This window comes from Thalia democratica, chromosome 1 (genome assembly GCF_965202585.1).
Source record: "Thalia democratica chromosome 1, ktThaDemo2.hap1.1, whole genome shotgun sequence".
NCBI classification, from domain to species: Eukaryota; Metazoa; Chordata; class Thaliacea; order Salpida; family Salpidae; genus Thalia; species Thalia democratica.
The window spans coordinates 101,232,738-101,252,120 of NC_139165.1; the positions used below are offsets into that span (position 1 = coordinate 101,232,738).

Genomic DNA, 19,383 nt, shown 5'->3' on the forward strand with positions numbered 1-19,383 from the left:
ATTATAATTTCATGATTTTAAAAGCATAAAATTAGTTTTTTCATATGACTTAAATGTTCTAAATGATATTTTTGTGTATAAATTAGTTAACGGTCACTGATGTAAAAAAAAAATTTTTTAACTAAAACTTTATTTTATGAGTTGGTAAAGTTTTGTTTAAAGTTTGTAAAAAGAATTGCTTAATCTATAACAAAAATAAAATTATATTTTCATATATTTAGAATTTAATTATGAATTTAAATCAATTATTTTTAAGTATAATATATATCTTTTCAAAATATCTTTTTAAACTCAAAAATAAAGTTCTTAGTGACTTGAAACAAGTTAATTGTCCTTAAACTGTCCTAAGTCATAATGAAAATTTTAACCTTGAAATGTTTTGCCTCTTGCTTGAACTAGTTCAATCATCTTTTTTTTAATTACAAAAATGAATATTTTATGTGAGAGCTTTTGCATCAGATGTTTACTGAACGTATTAGAAATACTGTTTTCAAAGATTCAATTTTTAAATCTGAATTAAAACATATAATAATATATTTTTGATATATTATTTATATATATTATTGATAACAGTTTTCTCACCAATGGAATCTTTATAAAAGTTAACTTATTTATATTTTAAAAAAATTCATAAAATCAAGAAAGAAGAAATTGTATTTATTTGTAAATCTTAGATAAGAAAAATTAAATTTTTACAAATATTTCTTAAAAATTGAAAAGTATTTATAGATTTGAAACTTTTAAAAACATTGATGTTATTGATAATTGCTAAAAGTTTTCAAAAAATTGTTTGCATAGGATCTTGAATTTTTAAATACTTGCTTTTTGCCTGTTTCAGTAAAAACTAAATTTAATGTTAAAACATAGTTTACTAGGACAAAAGGATTGAAAATATAATTTAGAACTTTTAATAAAGTATTTTTATAAAAAATTAAGAGGATTACTACTATTTTAGTCAAAAAAAATGTTTGGAGTTACCTCAAAATGTTCTTAAACCCCTGTACTTTTCAAATATTGTAAGTAGAATAATAACTTTTAAAAGTTATTAGACTTTAATTACTTCATTTCAAATAGCTAAATATAGAAGATAAGTCATTTCAGTCGCATTCAAAATTCAAATAAGCTAAATTATCTTGAGTCAGCTTTAGTTTGAAATGAATTTCAAAGTATATTGAGTAATTTTTAGTTTGTAGCCAAGATACCAAAATAATTTTTTTGTATATGGTATATTTTTTTGAATCTTCAAAATTTTTTTCATTGTTTGTTGTAACAATAGTTTAAAACTACTTATAGTCAAAATACTGCCCCGAGTAACCTAAAATTTCTGGGACAGTGCATAAGCTTCCCTGATTTTTTTTCAAATCTAAAAAAAAAGTGTTTTGCCTCTGGTGAAAAATACCTATACTTCATGTTTAATTTATTCTTTTTTAAAAAAGAATGGTCCTTTATGTATGCATTTTCATCAGAATATAACTTAACTTATGAAGAATACTGTTTTCGGAAGTTCAACATTGTTAGTTGAAATCAATTGGGATTTGAAAACAAAAATTCATAGTAATTTTATGTTACCATGTTTATTAATTTTATATAGGGATAGGGAGTACTTGAGTGATGTTTCTAGACTTATAAATTTACATGATTTGGATGTGTTTTTACTTCATTAAGAAGAATCTGAAAACAAAATAAATAAAAAATTGAAAAAAAAAAGTCTGCCGCCCAAAAAATAATTTCATCCTAAAAAAATCACATAGTTTTCAAATTTTTGCTTAAACAGTAATAAAATCATTTATACATGTCCTAGACTCATAATTTTTATCTTAAATAAAAGCATGTAATCATAGGCATAAATTAAAGACATATCAACTGCACTTGTTGTATTATGACGTGATTATTACACTAAACATGCAATTTTTGTATGTAAAATCGTACTTTTTTTCTAAATTAATAAGCAAATTTTTCTGCTGATGTAATTTTAGTTTTTTGATTTAGAATGTAAAATGATTCAAGTCAACTAGGCAGAAAGATATTACTGATGTTATGTCATTTCAATTGTATGTTGATATGAAATAACATCAGTAAGTAATTTAAAATGTATTATATATATATATATGATACATTTTAAATTACTTTCCGTTATTAGAAGTTAAAATTATAAAGAGCTTTTTATATAAGTAAAAACATTAACTATTTACTGCTATGAGTTTAAAACTAAAAATGATTTGATAAAAAGCTTTGAAATTAGAGAATTAAAACAATGCTCTTAAAATTAAAAAGGTGCTCTCAATAATCATAATTTCTAATAACGGAAAGTGATTTAAAATGTATTTTATATACCTATCAACATGCAATTGAAATGACATGACATCAGAAATTTCTTTTTATCTAGCTGACTTGACAGAACTTATATTCTAAATCCAAAAACTAAAAATAAAACAGCATAGGGATTTGCGTTACAATCTTGCAACATAAAATATTCACTAGCATGCATAATTAAATTTACAGCTCAAAATATTTTGTAAAATAAGTTGACAAAATGTTATATTGATCAGATAAATCTCAAAATAGATCTGAAAAAAAATATATTGATAGATTTTAAAAACTATTTAAATTTTCTGAGATAATAATAAAAAATCAAATCTGCCTTAATAGTTCAGATTTAACAAAAAAAATTTAAAACATACTGAATTATTCTGAGATCTACCATAATTTTAAATTAGACTGTGTTTCTCTAAATAACATGTGTGTGTGAAAACCCTGTTTTTAATGACAAAAAGTTCAGAATCCAGGTTATTTAATATAATTTCCATAATTCCAGGTTATTAGGCTTAAATTGTCAAACTTCAAATTTCCCTGAATTTCAGTATTTTGTGAACTTGAAACAATACATTAAATAAAAAAATATGGCAAACTAACTCTGTTATTCTCATTAAGTAAAACATTTTAATAATTCAAACATAATCTTTTCAAAATATATGTTACTGTTTTACTATTTTATTAATAAGACTTGTTCAAAAAAATCTTTTTTATGTAAAAATAATTCTACTTTCTATTTTAAGGAATTTTATTTTTGATATTAACTGAGTTGGCTGTAATTATCTAAATTAAGAATGTAATAAAAATTTTGCTTGAGTAATTGCACAACCTTATTTAGTCAACATTAGAACAATGCAGCATGCAGAATTATAATTTGTTTGCTGCAAAGCATCAGATGCAAACTGCATTAACTAATTAAGTTATGCTAACGTTATTAACTAATTAGCATTAACTTAAACTTAAAATTTAAAGTTTCTAAATATCAATAATTTAGTCAGTTATCCCCTAAAAAAAATGTATAGAATAAATTAAAAACTTACAATAGCAGATAATGCTTGAAAAAAATAACATTATAAGTATATATTACTGAATAAACTAAACACCTTATATATATTAATATTATATACTATTTCTGAACAGAAATAATCGAGGTTATTAAATGTTTATTTTAGCATAATTTATCCAGAATTTTTTAAGTTTCTGACACGCATTTTTTTTGTCTATTTAACTAATGATTTAAATTAAAGGTAAAATACTGTATACAAATGTAAAAAAATTGAGAAGATAATATAAAGCTAAATAAAAAGTGTTCATTAAGTGAAAAAAATGAGGTTTGTCATGATTAGGTCATAAAAACTATCCTAATGATTTCGAAATGTCTTGAGTAATCCTGATTTTTTTATATCATAAAAGAAAAACTACAAATATTTGAAGTTTTTCAAACTCTTTTTTTTTCAAATTTTTTAATAAAGTAATTAAATTTGTAAATTAAGCCATATAAAGTTTTTTCAAATTAACAAAAATAATATTTAAAAAACTATTGTGTGGCAGTGGTACCACAAGTCTACGAAATCGGTGTAATAAATATTCTTATTAATTACAAACAAAGTAACATTTTTATTTATGATTAAAATGTAGATAACTTGTTCATTCTTGTAAAATTTAAGAGATACAAAAATGCTTTATTTTGTTTCATGCAGAGTCTATTGAGACATCAAATTGATTCTCTCTAAAAAAAATTATTTGACATCTTATAATCATTGAAGTTTTAAGTCCAATTAAATTTTTACTTTTCAAAACTAATTTTAATAAGAAATATGCGAATAAAGCTAGATTCATTCTAACTGATTAGTTTTGTTAATAAATGTACATTATTATTCGGAATAAGTTACTTTAACACGAGGGGACAATTTTTTACGAAGGGTAACTTTTGCAAGATTATAGGAAATATTTTTGCACTTTTACTTTTGCAAAAGATTAAAAAAAAGTATATGAAATAAAAAGATAAATAGATTGCAAAAAAAAAAAATTGGTCAATAAACAAGAAAGTTACCGACTGAGGGTAAGGGTTACTGGTAACAGTTATAGTAACAAAAACTTATATTTAAAGTATAAAAAATAGAAAAGTTATAAAAAAACTGATTAAAAAACAAAAAAGAAAAAAAAAGACCGAGGTTAAGGGTTATAGGTAACAGTATTATTGAAAAAATGTATATTTAATGAAAATTATTAATTAAAAAAAAAACAAAAACAAGAAAACAAAAAAATAAAAAATAAAATGCATACAAAAAAGAAATAAAAGATTTACCGACCAAGTGTAATGGTTAGCAGTAAAAGTGATAGCAAAGGGAAGATTAAAGCAGATAAAAAAAAAATTGTGCAAAAGTGTTCCTTCGTGCTCAAGTGACACCATACCTTATTAGCACATTAACAATTTGGTTTAAAATATTATTTTAAAGTTTTAAGTTAATTATAGATAGAATTAGTTCAATAATATTAAATAAATTTAAAACATAAAGAGAGGTATTTTATAAAAATAATCAAAAGGAATATTTACTTGTTTTACTAACACAGTATCAATAACGAACCTAATAGACACTCCATTAGTTATAAACATATTGTTTTTTTCTTTACTTAGCATTGTCATAATTATAACTGTTTAAAATGTTAGTCTTTAAATGAACAACTATATTTTAAAATGCCTCAGTTAAGCATATTTTAAATAAAATACTTATTAAATTAATTGAAAAATATTACCTGTATTTTTCTCAACAGAATTATTTAAATTTTTTTATCTTAAAAAAACTTCACATTGTTGGTTAACAAAAAATAACAATTTCTTTAATTCAGGTGAACTTTAAAATTATATTTAGTTTTGATTCCTAGTTTTGATTAACAACTTATCAGAGTTTTTCAAGTAAATTCAAAAATAATATCATAAATCTAAAGCATAGATTATAATAAATTATAGATATCTTGTAATGTACTTGCAAAATCATAGACACAATTTTAGTTAAACTTTAATTAAAAAACTAGTTATCTGACTAACAATTTTTAAAAGTCTGTTACTACAAATAGGTTAACTAAAGTTTGTGAGGACATTTACAATTTAAAATAGTGGGAGTTTCAAAAGACATTGCACACCACGTGCAGTACAAGTGTTTTTCGCGTAAATAACCAGTCAAAGATTTGAGTTTTTCCACATCACTCAGGTATTCTCTTTCCTCTACCTTTTCTGGAGATCTCACAAAGCCTTCAGGCCAGTAGAAATGAAGCAATGGAACTTTCAAATTAGTTTTTGTATCAAGATGATGGCATACGACTTGGTTTCTTAGCAAGCCTTCACAAACGCCCCTGTCCTTGTATTTGTTTTGCATTCTGGAACGAAATTCTGCTGAGCTGCCTACTTTCTGTTTCATTGCAGTGACTTGAGGTTAATTTTTAAACTTATCACTTTTCTTCATAGATGCCGTTTTAATAAGTCCTTCTCTGTTGGGTTTTAGATGAAATACACTTTCCATTCTTAAGTGCAATTCATCTGAGTTACCAACCTTTTTATTAGGTTTCAGTGCAGTGAGTTGAGGTGTATTTTTGAACTTATCACTTATCTTTAGAGGGGCCGTTTTAATACGTCCTCCTCTGTTGAATTTTAAATCAAGTTCTCTTTTATTGTTTGATTTGTTTTCCCTTCTGAAGCGCAATTGCTCTGAGCTACCAACATTTTTATTGGGTTTCAGTGCAGTCTGATTTTTCTTTTTACGGCTCTTCTTGTGTTTTTTAAGTACTCTCTTGCCTAGACCTCTTAGGTTTGATTTTAAAACTATTGGCACTTGCTCAGTTCTTCCAGAGTTTGTTTTACCCAGACTTTGGCCTTTGATGTAACCCATTTTTACCATTATCTTGAAACCAGGATTGTCATAAGAAATTCTTTGTTTTAATCCCTTTTCTCTTGTTTCTTTTTGTAAGGTGTTAAATTTTTTCCTTTTTCCGAAATCTTTTAATTTTTTAGATTTTATAGCACTTACAACTTTTTCAGGGTTTTTATCATTAAATGAATCATCAGTAAATTTTATTTTTTCAACAGGGTTAAGATTATTATTTAGTACATTTTCGTCTTCTGTGTTAAAAATCTGATTACACAAATTTTTCAAAGTTTTGAAACTGGTGTTTACTTTAAAACTTACAAAAGAGGTATGTTTAACGGCCTTAAGTGTTTCAACAGTTTCATTGTTTTTATCAACTTTATCATCAATTTCCTCCCTTTCTTTAGAGTAAAGACTGTGGTTCCATCTTTTACTAGTATTTATATTTTCTTGAAGATGTAAGTATGAGGAACGCATGCAATCATCTTCCTCATTTGACATAACTAACTATAAGTTAATTTTCTGAAATTTATATTAATTCCTTTTAAATGTGATATTGTATGAGTACACGCTTCTATATTTTAAAAGCTATGATTTGTAAATACATGTTAAATTTAGAATATGAAATTTCATAAAAGATTAAAAATTTGTTTCAAAAATAAACAAACAAAAAAAACATGTATTATAATGAACACAAACTTTTTTATAAATGTTTTCAAGTTTTTTATAAACTTAAATTATTTTAAAAAAATTAAAATGTATATTTTTTTAATTTATATACAAAATCTTTTCAAAGCATAAATAACATTCATATAAAAAACATTAATCATATGTGGAAAAATGTTATATAGCATGTTTTAAACAAATGTAAGCATTAGATTATCTATTACATAACATTTTTATTTGTCTATTAATTTATTAACTGTGTATCATATATCTACTAGATTTCTTAATTTACTTAAGTACTATTCTTTGGTTGTTTACTTTTAATATTTTCATGTTAATACTACTAAAAGTATAATTTTTGAGCTTGTATATAACACATAAAAGGTGACCAAAAATTTAAAAAAAATGTGCATGGCTTCCAAAACTTGTTCCAGTGTTTTAGAAATATGTTACAATTTCAATGAATAATTATAATTGTGTTAAAAGCACATTTGTTTTCTAACAATTTAATTTATTGATATACTAAAATTTATACTTTTGAAGAACAATTTTTTTCTTTTCATCAAAATTTTTACTCTTGCTTACTTTTAAAATTCTGAAAAATTAACTACTACTCTTTTAATTGCTTGCTCAGTTATGTTGGTGCTATCTAATCATTGATGCCACTGATCTGGGTTATCTAAATTTAAACTTTCCTGGGTGAACAAAGTATCTAGAATGTGTGCCAAAGCTATACTAATCTGTAGTTATAAATCGTTATAAAATAGTTTAACTTTTTTAGTAGATAATATGTTTAGGGTTCAAAGCTTACGAGCTTCATACAAGATTTACCTGCTACATTGAAAAGAGGAAGTTCAAATAATTCTGATACATTACTATGAAGTCAAATTAGATATTTAAAAACTAGATAACTAAAAGAGTACAGTGTTTTTTTATGTTTCATTATGTTGTTAAAAAAAATTGAACTATTAGTACAACAATTTAAACAAATTAAAAGTGTGATTTTTATAAGTATGTTAGAAGATAAACAATTAAATGAAGCTTAAAGTTAAGTAATACTTTTTTACAGTCTATCTATACACTGAAAATTACTGCTATTAACTTAAAATTATCATTTTTGAATAATGTTTTTAAACAAACAGCTAAAACAGTTTTACTACATTTAAGTTATGTAACTTTACTTGGTTTTGAAAACAATCTACTTAAAATTTTAAATTAAAATTAAAAGCTGTTATAATTAACTTGCTTAAAAATTGAGATAACTCATGTATATTTATTAATATATAAGATTAATATATTTATTACATAAATTACTATTAAAAAAAAAATAATTTTTTCAAATATAGAAATGTAATTTGACAATTCCATAGCTAAAAGAATAACTGTAAAAATTATTCAACTTTTGTTTTTTCAAGTTAGGGAATTTAATAACTATGAAAACTTTAATTTATTAGGTGCTGTGTGCAGACTGCAGAGCTTGTTTCGATCTAATGTTTAATACGGGTGGTTGTCACTTTTGCAAAAGCGTCACTTTTGCACGAGGGGACACTTTTGCACGCCGAATTTTTTGCACGAGCGTCTTTTTTGCACGAAGGGACACTTTTGCACGAGGGGACACTTTTGCATGAGCGTCACTTTAACACAAGGGGACAATTTCGTACAGCGTCACTTTTGCACGAGGGGACACTTTTGCACGGCGACTATTTTGCACGGAGGGTCACTTTTGCACGGCGATATTTTTTTACGATGACAATTTTTTACAGCAGCATTGTTGCACAACGTTACATTTTTGCGATGAAATTCTTGCTCAGAGACATTTTCACACAATGACTTATTTTCACGGAACATCATTTTTATTATCGAGTACCAAATCTGTAACATAAAAGGTAACTGTGAAATAAATTTTTTTAACATACTTATACTAAAAGCAAAAATGAAAGATTTAATATCTTAAACAGTAAAAGTTAATGTTAAATAAAACTAACGAAAAGATAAAATAGAATTAATATAAATGATTCATACCGGAAAAAAGAATAATTTATTTAGAAACTAGGATAAAAAGTACTTTGTGTAAGTAAATTGTTTTAGTTTATTTTTAACTTTAACTATATTAATTTACAGCTTTGCCTTTTTATATATGTTACTATACGGTTTTTGTCAATATGATGGACCTAGGCATCAAAACCTTGACCACTTAAACTGAAAGACACATAAAAAAATGTATAAATAACACAAATAGTTTATTTATTAAAACGAAGATAAAAACAAAACTTATAGGGTAATATAGAAATCAAAATTTTAACAACAAATTTATACTAAATTACGCTTTGATGTAGAACAATCAGAATCAAATATTTAAATGCATTGACCAACTACAAAAATAAAACCTAACGCTGCAGGACATTAACAATAGGCAGGCCAGATGAATAATCATTAAATATATTGAACAATTACTCATTATTAATAGAGTAAAGGTGCTGATAATAAAATTAAACAATAGAATAAGCTAAATCTTAAAATTAAATCAATGGCTGATAAAAATTACTTACTAATTTTACTAACAAAAATATAATTCAGATAAAACTTTTTTAACTTTAACCGAAGTTCTTTAAAAATTTTGCAGAAAACTAATTTATTTAGTAGTTTGTTCCATATTTCAGCTGACCGATAAAAAACAGTATTCGGTCAAGCCTCATTATATTTAGAGGTTGAATAACTTATATGGTAAATTTTCTTTGAACATAAGTTAAAACTGCCAAATGTTACTCTCTCATTGGATTAACATGATCATGCAACATTATATTAATGAGATAATCCAAGTTTAAATCATGAAAAATGCGTTATCTAATTGATCATTTTATTCTCACGCTGAATTAAAAAAAAAAATAAAAATAAACATCAAGTAAAATCTCTAATACCGTTACACTTCATTAATTAAGTAATTTTTTTTTTTTAAATATTAAGTTTTCACCAAATCTAAAATATTTGTTAATAACTATATAACGCTAATTTTAACATTTAGTGAATACAACTAAAAAATATAATTCAAGATTCGTGTTTTAAAGCCTTACTAAATTAAGTTTTATCTTTCTGTCAAAAAAATTAAAGAGATTCAGATTAATTTTTACTAAAGTAATTAAAATTGTTTTTATTTGAAATTAGAAAATGTGTATTCATATAATTTATTCAAATTAAGACTACAAATATAATCTAATGAATTGTGGTACGTTATTATATTGTTCTACGTAAAATTTCAAATAAAAACTTTTATTAAAGAACTTTACTTTGCACTGACGAGGTCTTTGACCTAAACTTTTTTTGTAAAACAAATTCTTGAAAAATAAATTTATAAAATCTTTACATTAAAAGCGAATATTATTTAAGTTGACAAAAAAAAAGGAAAATAGTTTATCTAAACTTTTATTTGATAAAGTAAAAATTAGAAGCGTGCAAAAGTGAAGTCCATTTAAAATTGACTGATTGTTTAAAATATTGCAGTTCATAAGTTTACCGTTATAACATAACGTTGTGCGAAAGTGACGCTTTATGAAAATGTTGCCATGCAAATGTAACGTGGTGCAGAAGTTTTGAAGTATAAAAATATCACTTTGCGAAAATGACGCTGTGCAAAAATGACCCCTCGTGCAAAAAAGTCCCTTCGTACTAAAGTGACTCTCCGTGCAAAAGTGTCCCCTCGTGCGAAAGTCTCTTCGTAAAAAGTGACGCTCGTGGATAAATGACCCGTTTCCGTTTATTACACACAAGAAAAATAAATAAGAGTTGCTATAAATAAGAATTTCAATAAATATTATGTTTACAGCTATGAAAAAAAAAAATTAATCAAATGTCAAATATGTATAGTTTTAAATTTAAACTTAAATTTTATGATGTTGCAAACTATAACTATTACATATGAGTTATAAACAGCTAAAGTTTTAGGAGATTTAATTTTTATAATCTTATTAACTTACTTTTAATTATAAATAAAATCTGTTAAAATTTAAAAACTTATATATTTAATGAAAAATTTTATTAACATTTATGGCAAGTAATAGTAGTAATATTAACATGTATACACTAATATAAAATTTTAAATCAAAATTTCTCAGATTTAACAATTTTATAGGAACACATTAAACAAAATTTTTAATAATTGCGGTAATGAGTGAATTTTAAGTTGAAGTTACGATAAAAGTATTTTTGCACTTAAATAAAATTGTTTGTTTTTTAAATTTTATTACAATTTTCAAATTATTTCCAAACCGACAAGACTAAAGAATTTATTTATAAAGATTGTTTTGCTTTTACGACCTAAATTTTTTTTTTTTATTTACTTTTATTTCAATCAAATCAAAAAGTAACTATAAGTAAATTTTTTTAATGAATATCTAAAAATTTTTTTATCTTCTAACATTTTTTTTTTAACAATTAAGACGACCAACTATAAACAAAGTTTCTTAGTTTTAGCTTATGCTCAAAAAAAAAAGTCTTTAAGTTATTTCAAAGAACTAAACTTTTTTATTGTTTGTTTCAGTCTAATGAATAATCTAAAATTTAAGTTAGCTTCAATTCGGCTAAATACTTTCTTTTGTTTTTAGTTAAATTCTATTGATATTAAAATTTTAGATTTACAGTTGTTCTAAATATTCAGTTCGTGATCTAAAAACATATTTCTAATATTTGTAACTTTAAGAGAGTTGTTACATTATTCAAGTCTATGCTATTTCAAGAAAACTGGTAAACGATCTTATAAAGTACAACGGTAATTTTGGGTAGTGTTTACAAAATCTCTTGTGAAAAAACATTAAGTATGTCTATTAGATTTTTAATTCAAATGTAATAAAAACTTGACATTTTAAAATTAAATTTAAACTTCCACAACTTATAATAAAAACATTTGAGACCAGAAAATAGTTTTTATTAGATTTTTAACAAGTAAGAACAAATGGTTCTTGAAAATTTATTACTTTGTTTTTAACTATAGTTCAAAGAATATATGATTTAGTTTAAAGAAAACAAGTAGAGAGATTTCAACTACTATTTTACAAACTAATTTTCAGTCAAAGACCTTGTCAGTGTTCAAATAAATCTTATTCAAACAGAACTAGAATTATATTTTAATAAGATTTATTAAAGCACTGACGAGGTCTTTGACCAAAACACAATTTTTAAAATTAACTTTTTGCAAGAATAAATTAATACTTCATGTATCTTAGTTTTAACAGAGTTATATATTTACGTTAAAATCATTTGAATTATAACAAGTTTTTAACACTTATAATTTTTATTTTAGCACTGTTATAGAACTTAGTGTGAAATTTAATATTTTTATGTTAATTGTTTTATTTAATTGAAATATGCAGTTTTTTATTACTTGCAAATTGATTTGAAAGAGAATATCCCTTCTCACTATCTTATTACAAAACAAATTTTATCAATATAAAACTGAAGTATAATTTTTTTGAATCAGTAATTCTCTAGGGTCAGATTCTCTAAGCTTATTAATGTTTTCATTTATTCATATAATCTTATTTTATCGATGTAAAATAATTTACAAAACAAGAGAATAAGCATTTTTCTAAGTTTTTTATACTATAAACTCGGATATAATCAAAGCTTAAATATAAAATAAGACAGCGATCAGATTAAAGTAAATAGCAAAAGAGAAACCCTAAAGAGCAGCTTTCTTTTGCGGTAAATAATGTAACATAACAGTTTAAACTTGACAATTATCTTAGTAACTAAATGGAAGTGCAACAGATGTAAAAATAATGTACATAAGAAAAAATTAAAAAATTTCATGTCGGCATATATAATAAAATAATGATAGTAAAAAAATTTCTAACAAAACTAAATGTTATTCAAATAAGTAAAGTATATTAAAAAAAAAGTAATTTAAATTTTGTGGTAAATACTAACTTAAATAAAGAATAGCTAAGGATTTTTTTTACTCGGGAATAGAATAAAATTCCTTAATCATTTATATTGTAAATAACTTTGGATCTATATATTCATTTAAGAAACATCTCAATCCAGTTTACAAATTTGAGTAGTTCTCAAATTTAAAAAAATATTCTTTATTTTAATACATAAGTTAAACTGTTATATCCTGAAAATCTTTATTTATTTCATTAAGTAATTTTGGGACGAAATTTTTAAACATTATTAGTAGTTATCAATGATCTTTGTTATAATTCTTTTGAAAACTTAAGTTTTAAAAGGATAAGAGGAGTTTAAAGAATAATCTAAAACAGGTATGAGCAACGTACAGACCGCGGTTTAGATCTAGCCGGCAGAGTTAAAAATAACGACCTCCTCACTTTTAAAAAATTTCAATGGAACTTGGCCCCTCAATTAAAATAACCGGTTCTCGAGTGAAGTGACCGGTCCGCCAAGGTCAGTTTTACAATATTATATAATAATTTGTATTATATTTTAAAAAACAAAACTTTATAGTTAAACTTTAAAAATAAATTTAAAAAAAATTCTTTGATTTCCTTTTGTTAAATTTTCCAAATAAAAGCTTTTATTCAAGTCTTATATTTTACGTATATACCTTTGGTAATCTACCATGTTATGACATGTATAAACAATGGACAAGTCAAAAATAAGAGTCTTCCGATTATATATTAAGTTTTTTGTATCAAAATTAAGAAAGTTTGCCTTATATTTTTTTTAATAAGTATTTAACAACTAATTTCCATCAAACTACTCTACTTTACTTTTCAATAAAGATTAAGCAAATTTTAAGACGTGTTAAGAACTTGAACTGCATATTCGGAATTTTTTTCAATGAAATAAAAGTGTTAAGGTTTTACTCAGTTTTCCAATAAAGGTTGTCTCTCAGATTTTGTATTCATGTTGATGAAAGTCACTCTGTAGTAAAGGCATAAAGTTTGAAGTTTCAACTATTTTTTAGCCACTTCATTAAGAATAACTTGACGCATTTTGCAGAACTAGTGACTACAGACCATTCAGTAATGTCAACTAAAAAGTACAATTGTATCATTGTTTAACCTTGCAATGAGTTTCGTGTGACAATGAACTTCCTTCAGTTTGACAAAACCCTTAGAAAAAGATCAAAGTTAGAAGAAAAAAAAGAACTTATTTCAAACTTAACAAAGTTTTCCTAGAGTAATAAGTTAAAAATTTAGTACTAGTTCTGCCTAGCCTTATAAAAAACAAAGTAATCTGAGTATTTTACAAACAATAACTTAAACTGTCATGCTTGATAAAGTGTTTTCTATTAATGGTTTCAAAAAAATGATCTACCAGACTTATAAAACTAGTACCCGGCCAGATCCAAAATTTTAAAGAAAGGATTTGCCTGAAAAGATTATTTTCTAATTAAAATCCTGCGAGATCCGGATCTAAACGGGATTACTCGCCAAGTCCGTATAACCGAAGATTAATAAATCGAAATGCTCCAGCCCGCCAAGGACTAACTTTTTTCGGATCTGGCCTGCAGATTAAAATCGTTCTCCATCCTAGTCTAAAAAATCGTTTAAAGTGATAACTAGGTTTTCATTTAACTGTGTAAAATTTAATCAAGTTTACAGTAAATAGCAATTTGTTTATCGACAGTTAATATTATAATGTGTTAACATTGTTATACTTGAATATAGTTTAATAAAAATACTAAGTACTTTCAATTAGTTTATTTTTAGTGGTTTTTAATACTTATAAAATTCAAAACTTCTTGTTTTTTAGTTGCATTCAATTTATTCTAAGTTATATAATTAAAATAAAAATTTGATAATGAAAAAAAACTTATAGTTAATTTATAAAAATTAAAGTTCAAATTTTTCACTTTTATATATTTTTACTTATACCTCAATAATGAAGTGTCATTTTATTGGCTCACGTAGAGCAGCGATAAGCTACTTGTTTGTTTTAAAATTTGTTTTAATTGTATACAAAGAGCTTTCTCTCAATTGCAAATATTCAAACTTCCCATAATTCTTGTTTTTTAGCCTAACCTAAATGTCTATTAATATTTTTCTTGAGCAAAGTATGCTTACATGTTTTAATTTTACTTGGCTAAAATGTCCTGCTGTCTATACAGCGGTATCGACTATCATTTATATTTAACTATTTACGGTCCATAAACACAAGTACTCAACAACAAATATAAACTATTTTGTTGAGCAGGGTTTCCCAAAATCATTTACTAAATCGCCCCCTGTCAGAAATTTGATAAATAGTCGCCCCCACGATTTTACAAAGTAGTTTTTCTCTTGAGTACAAACTTTTGAGCCAAAAAAGTTGTTTTGGAAATGTAATTTAGTCTAGTATTTCTAATGCACGCATTTTTGTGGCTGTTTTGAAAGTAGTTTACAGGGCTTGAGAAAATAAGTTACAATCGTTTTCTTATAAGCCCAATAAAGTGTATTTAAATACTTGATTATTAAAAAGCCTTGTGTAATTTGTAATCAATCCTGTTTAAAATGGACTGTTTTAAAACTAATGAAACTTTTAGGGTAGTAGTGGACAACTTTTGTAATCAGCAATTCATATTTACTAAAACATCTTTTCTAGTTTCAACTTGTTAAAAAAAATTAATTGTAGGCTGCATAATTTAATAAAATAACATATAAGAAAATTAAAAAACTCGAGCAAAATTGTAATGAAATGATTTAGTATTATTGTGATCTAGGAAATACTATTGTGAACAGAAAACAAAATTGAAAGTGTATTTTAAAACCTTAAGTATCAAAAAACTAAATTTTGTTTATTTTGCACAAGTAGTTTTAAATTTATTTAGCGGGTCGAGATTTGACTGGATCTTAACCGTACGTTACCGATGTAAAATCTTAATTGAAACCTGAAATTTTAATATTCTCTCATTTAACGAATTTTGGACATTTAAAAGTTAATACTAAGTAACTTAATTAAGCAGTTAGTTATTAGCCTATAATGATTTACCAGAAATAGTGAAAAACTAAAAGCTAGTATTGAACTATTAAAATAATCTACACATTCTAATTGCTAATATATTAGAAATTAAAACAAAATAAAAAACAGTTGTATTAATAGTTTAAAATTCCTTAATGTATAGATTTTACAACAATAATAAATCAAGTTAGAAGCTAAAATTCAGTTTAATATCTTTTAAATTAAAAGGTATAAAGACATCAAATCTATACTCTTTTTAAATTAAAAAAAAAAATACTTTAATGGTTATCAAGATTTTTTTATCTATACAGATTAAACAAGTAATAACAAAAGTATGTCAAATAAATTTCTTTCAAACAAATACTTAAATCACTACGCTATAAAAACTTTTAGTGCAGGGTTTCCCAAAGCGGGTGATATCACCCCCCTGGGGGAGATTTTGGTATGTCAGGGGGCGATAAATAGTAAAGGGGCGAAAGGGTGGGCAAAAACTAGTAAGGGGGCGAAAAGGGGGCGATTTTAAAATTTTTTGCAGACATTTAGTTTTCACTTTTTAGCTTGCTTTTTTACTTATTTTAGCCTGCTATCAAATATTTAACCCTTAGGTAAAACTTAAACAAAATAAGTCCATTTCGTTAACGTGAAATTTCAAGAAAGATCAAAAAGTTTAGGACTCCTCTTTTTAAGTAATTTATATATTTTTATTCATATTCTTTCCATTTAACAATTACATAGGTCATAGACGAGTGGAAATCCTCTCACCATTTCATAACCTGACATATTGATGCCATTTATGATCATAACTGCTTTGTAAAAATCTATGTTATCGATCATAAACTATCACCCTATGATATTTTTGAATTGTTTCTTGAAAAGTCACTTAGTTATACAAAAAAAAAACTATATTAAAGTCAATTTTGCAATAGAATAAAAAAATTGTAATAAATAAAGATAAACTTTGTAAGTTTTGTTTTTGAGCTTGCACTACTAAATTTAAAAAAAGTAGCTTTTGATTATCATGAATTCACATGTTTCTTATTCATGTTTGATAATTCTTAAAAAAGTGAGATGGTTATAAAAAGAAAACATTAAGTTGCATTTGAAAAGTTAATTTTTTTTTACAAAAATTTTATACTTTATAATTATTTTATTTAAGTGACTTTCACTAACAGTTCTTTTGTTTATTCATGCCATATTATTTATTGAAATTGTTTTAAACCTTTATTTTTAGGTTTAAAATTACTCTGTTGTAAGTTATGTGTAGACCTGTTTTATAACATGCATATAATGGCTGCATACTGAAAGTGGGGATTTTGTTTTACAAATTAGTGTTTGAATTAGGAATTACATATTTTACTACTGAGACAAAAGTTTGTTGCATATAAAGATTTAAGAACTTATAATTGTAAATAATCTAGAAATTTTGAAATAATGCATTAAACAAGAGTTTAAAAAGTTTTTATATTAATTCTAATATTTTTTGTCTGTTAGGCTCATCATTTTAATACACAAAAATAGTTGAGGTCCTCATCACCAATCATATATAAATTTTACTATAAAAATGAATTAACTGTAAGATCATCATTCTGATGGCAAGAGATAAACAAAGCTATTAAGTTTAATTTAAGTGTTAGTTAGCTACTTTTGATACCTTAGTTTTAATGTTAATTATAATAACTATGCCTTATTCAACTCATCATAGAACTATACTATATCTGCTGTTTCTATTTCTCAAGTAAAAACAATGTTGTAGACCAGGGTTTCCCACAGTGAGCCATAACAGTTGTTCAGGTGGTCATGAGCAGTAAAAAAGCCACAGTGGGTAATAAAGTTATAGTTTGAAACGTACACTAAATATTCTGGAGTTGCAGATGAATAGCAAAAAAGGTCTTAGTGTTTTTAATGGAAATTTTTTAAACTTAGTCTAAATATTTGGAGTTGCTGATGAAGAACAAAAAAAGGTCCTATGTGTTTTAAATAGTAACTTTTAGAGTAAACTTGTTATAGGGCGCCATAGCATTTTATTACTTTAAAAGGGCCATTTCAACTTTAACTTTTAGTGTGTAAAAACTCAAATTTCCTTTACAGAAACTATCAGAAACAGACAACTATAAGTCTGTTGTTAATTTTTATCAAACAAACTTATCTTTAAGAGTCAAGTACAGCTAATTATACTAGTCTATAAAGTAAAAACAATAAAAAATAAAAGTTTTTTTTATGTATAAAAAAAAAGTCTTTTTGCTATTTTGACATTTTAAAATACAACTTCTTATCTGACTATATACATATATTTTAAAATTTGTATTTAAATTATTTTAAGTATTTAGAGATTTTAAGAAAAAGGTTTTAACTATTTGTATTAACATGCTGTATAAATAATTTACTTAACATGGAATTTAAAAATAGAGTTGCCACACATTTAGGGTATTCAAAGAAACTGAGATTAATTTAAATTATTTGAAGTTCTCAGTATGACTCAAGATAAGTAATATGTTTTAACTTTTTTTTAAACTTTATTTGAGTCTGGATAGTTTTGAACTTTAGTAAAAATTTTTGGATAATTTTAAGATTTTTTTGAAATCTCTGAACATAGTTATTAGATCTAAAACAGGGTTTCCAATATTTTTATTCATAAGGCCTTCTTTGAAGAAAAAAAATATATATTGTCTCCTAAAACAATTTTACTGAAAAAACTACCATTATTTACACATTTTTTTTGCACTTCATCTGCAACTACATAATATCCAGTGTGAACTACAAATTATGACCTCTTGGCCCTCTATGGTTCTTTTATTGCTCATGGGCCACCCTTTTGCTTCTCATGGCCCTCTGAATACCTAAAATAATCCCTAAGAGAGCAACTTGGCCCACTTTTGGAAACCTTAATCTAGAATAATAATTAGTTTTTACAGTTTCAGTATTTTGTTATTTTGTATAATCAATTTTACTCTAGGAAATGTTTTTATTGATTCTGATATTCATTTTTAAAATAATCCTTAGAGTTAGTTCTCTACTATTTTAGAAAAATAACACTGTAGTTTTTGTTTAAGACCTTAAATTACAGGGTTGCAACTTTACCACTAAACCTTGAATTACCTGTAATTTTACAATTTAGGCTAAAAAAAAACTGAAGAATCTGAAATTTCAGAAATTTTGATGAAACCTTAAAAAACCTGAAATTTTCACAATTTTCATATGTTCAGTAGTAAAATTTGATTTGACTCAAAGAATATATCATATATTTAAAAAACATTTTGTCAATAGCAGTAATTTAAAAAAAAATTGATTTAAATTAGCTTTTCAGTTTCTTTTCAATGTTTTTTTATTATTCAATACAGTTTCTTCATTAAACTTAACTTTAAACTAAATATAGATCAAAAATGTTAACTTTTAAAAACCTGGAAAAAAAATTGAAAAAATGAGAAATTCGAAAACAACATTCTCATGAGTTTATTTACCATCTAATATACAAGCATACACACACAATAAGGGGTAGGGAGTACTTGGGTAATTTTTGCTTGATTTCTTAGAATATATATTCTGGATGTGATGTTGATTCATTAAAAGGAATATGCAAATAAAATTAGGAAAAATACAAAACTGCTGCCCAAAAAACAAACTTAATCCTCAAAAATTAAAATTTATT

The 19,383-nt window shown here is 24.7% G+C and overlaps 1 protein-coding gene across 1 annotated transcript; it reads right to left on the minus strand.

The window, feature by feature from the left end:
• Window positions 1-5,396: 5,396 nt before the first annotated feature.
• LOC145841911 (G patch domain-containing protein 11-like) lies at window positions 5,397-6,200 on the minus strand. The gene is made up of 2 exons (XM_082949215.1): window positions 5,865-6,200; window positions 5,397-5,723 (listed from the first exon to the last, which is right to left on the minus strand). The coding sequence occupies exons 1-2, from the start codon at window positions 6,198-6,200 to the stop codon at window positions 5,397-5,399; spliced, it is 663 nt and encodes a 220-aa protein (XP_082805341.1).
• Between the last annotated feature and the right edge of the window lie 13,183 nt (window positions 6,201-19,383).

Excerpts from the sequence above, each read along its gene's own strand:
- LOC145841911 (XM_082949215.1), bottom strand. The coding sequence starts at position 6,200 with ATGGGTTACATCAAAGGCCAAAGTCTGGGTAAAACAAACTCTGGAAGA. Across the intron at positions 5,724-5,864 it reads CACTGAAACCTAATAAAAAG|AAAGTAGGCAGCTCAGCAGA; the intron begins GTTGGTAACTCA and ends GCAATGAAACAG.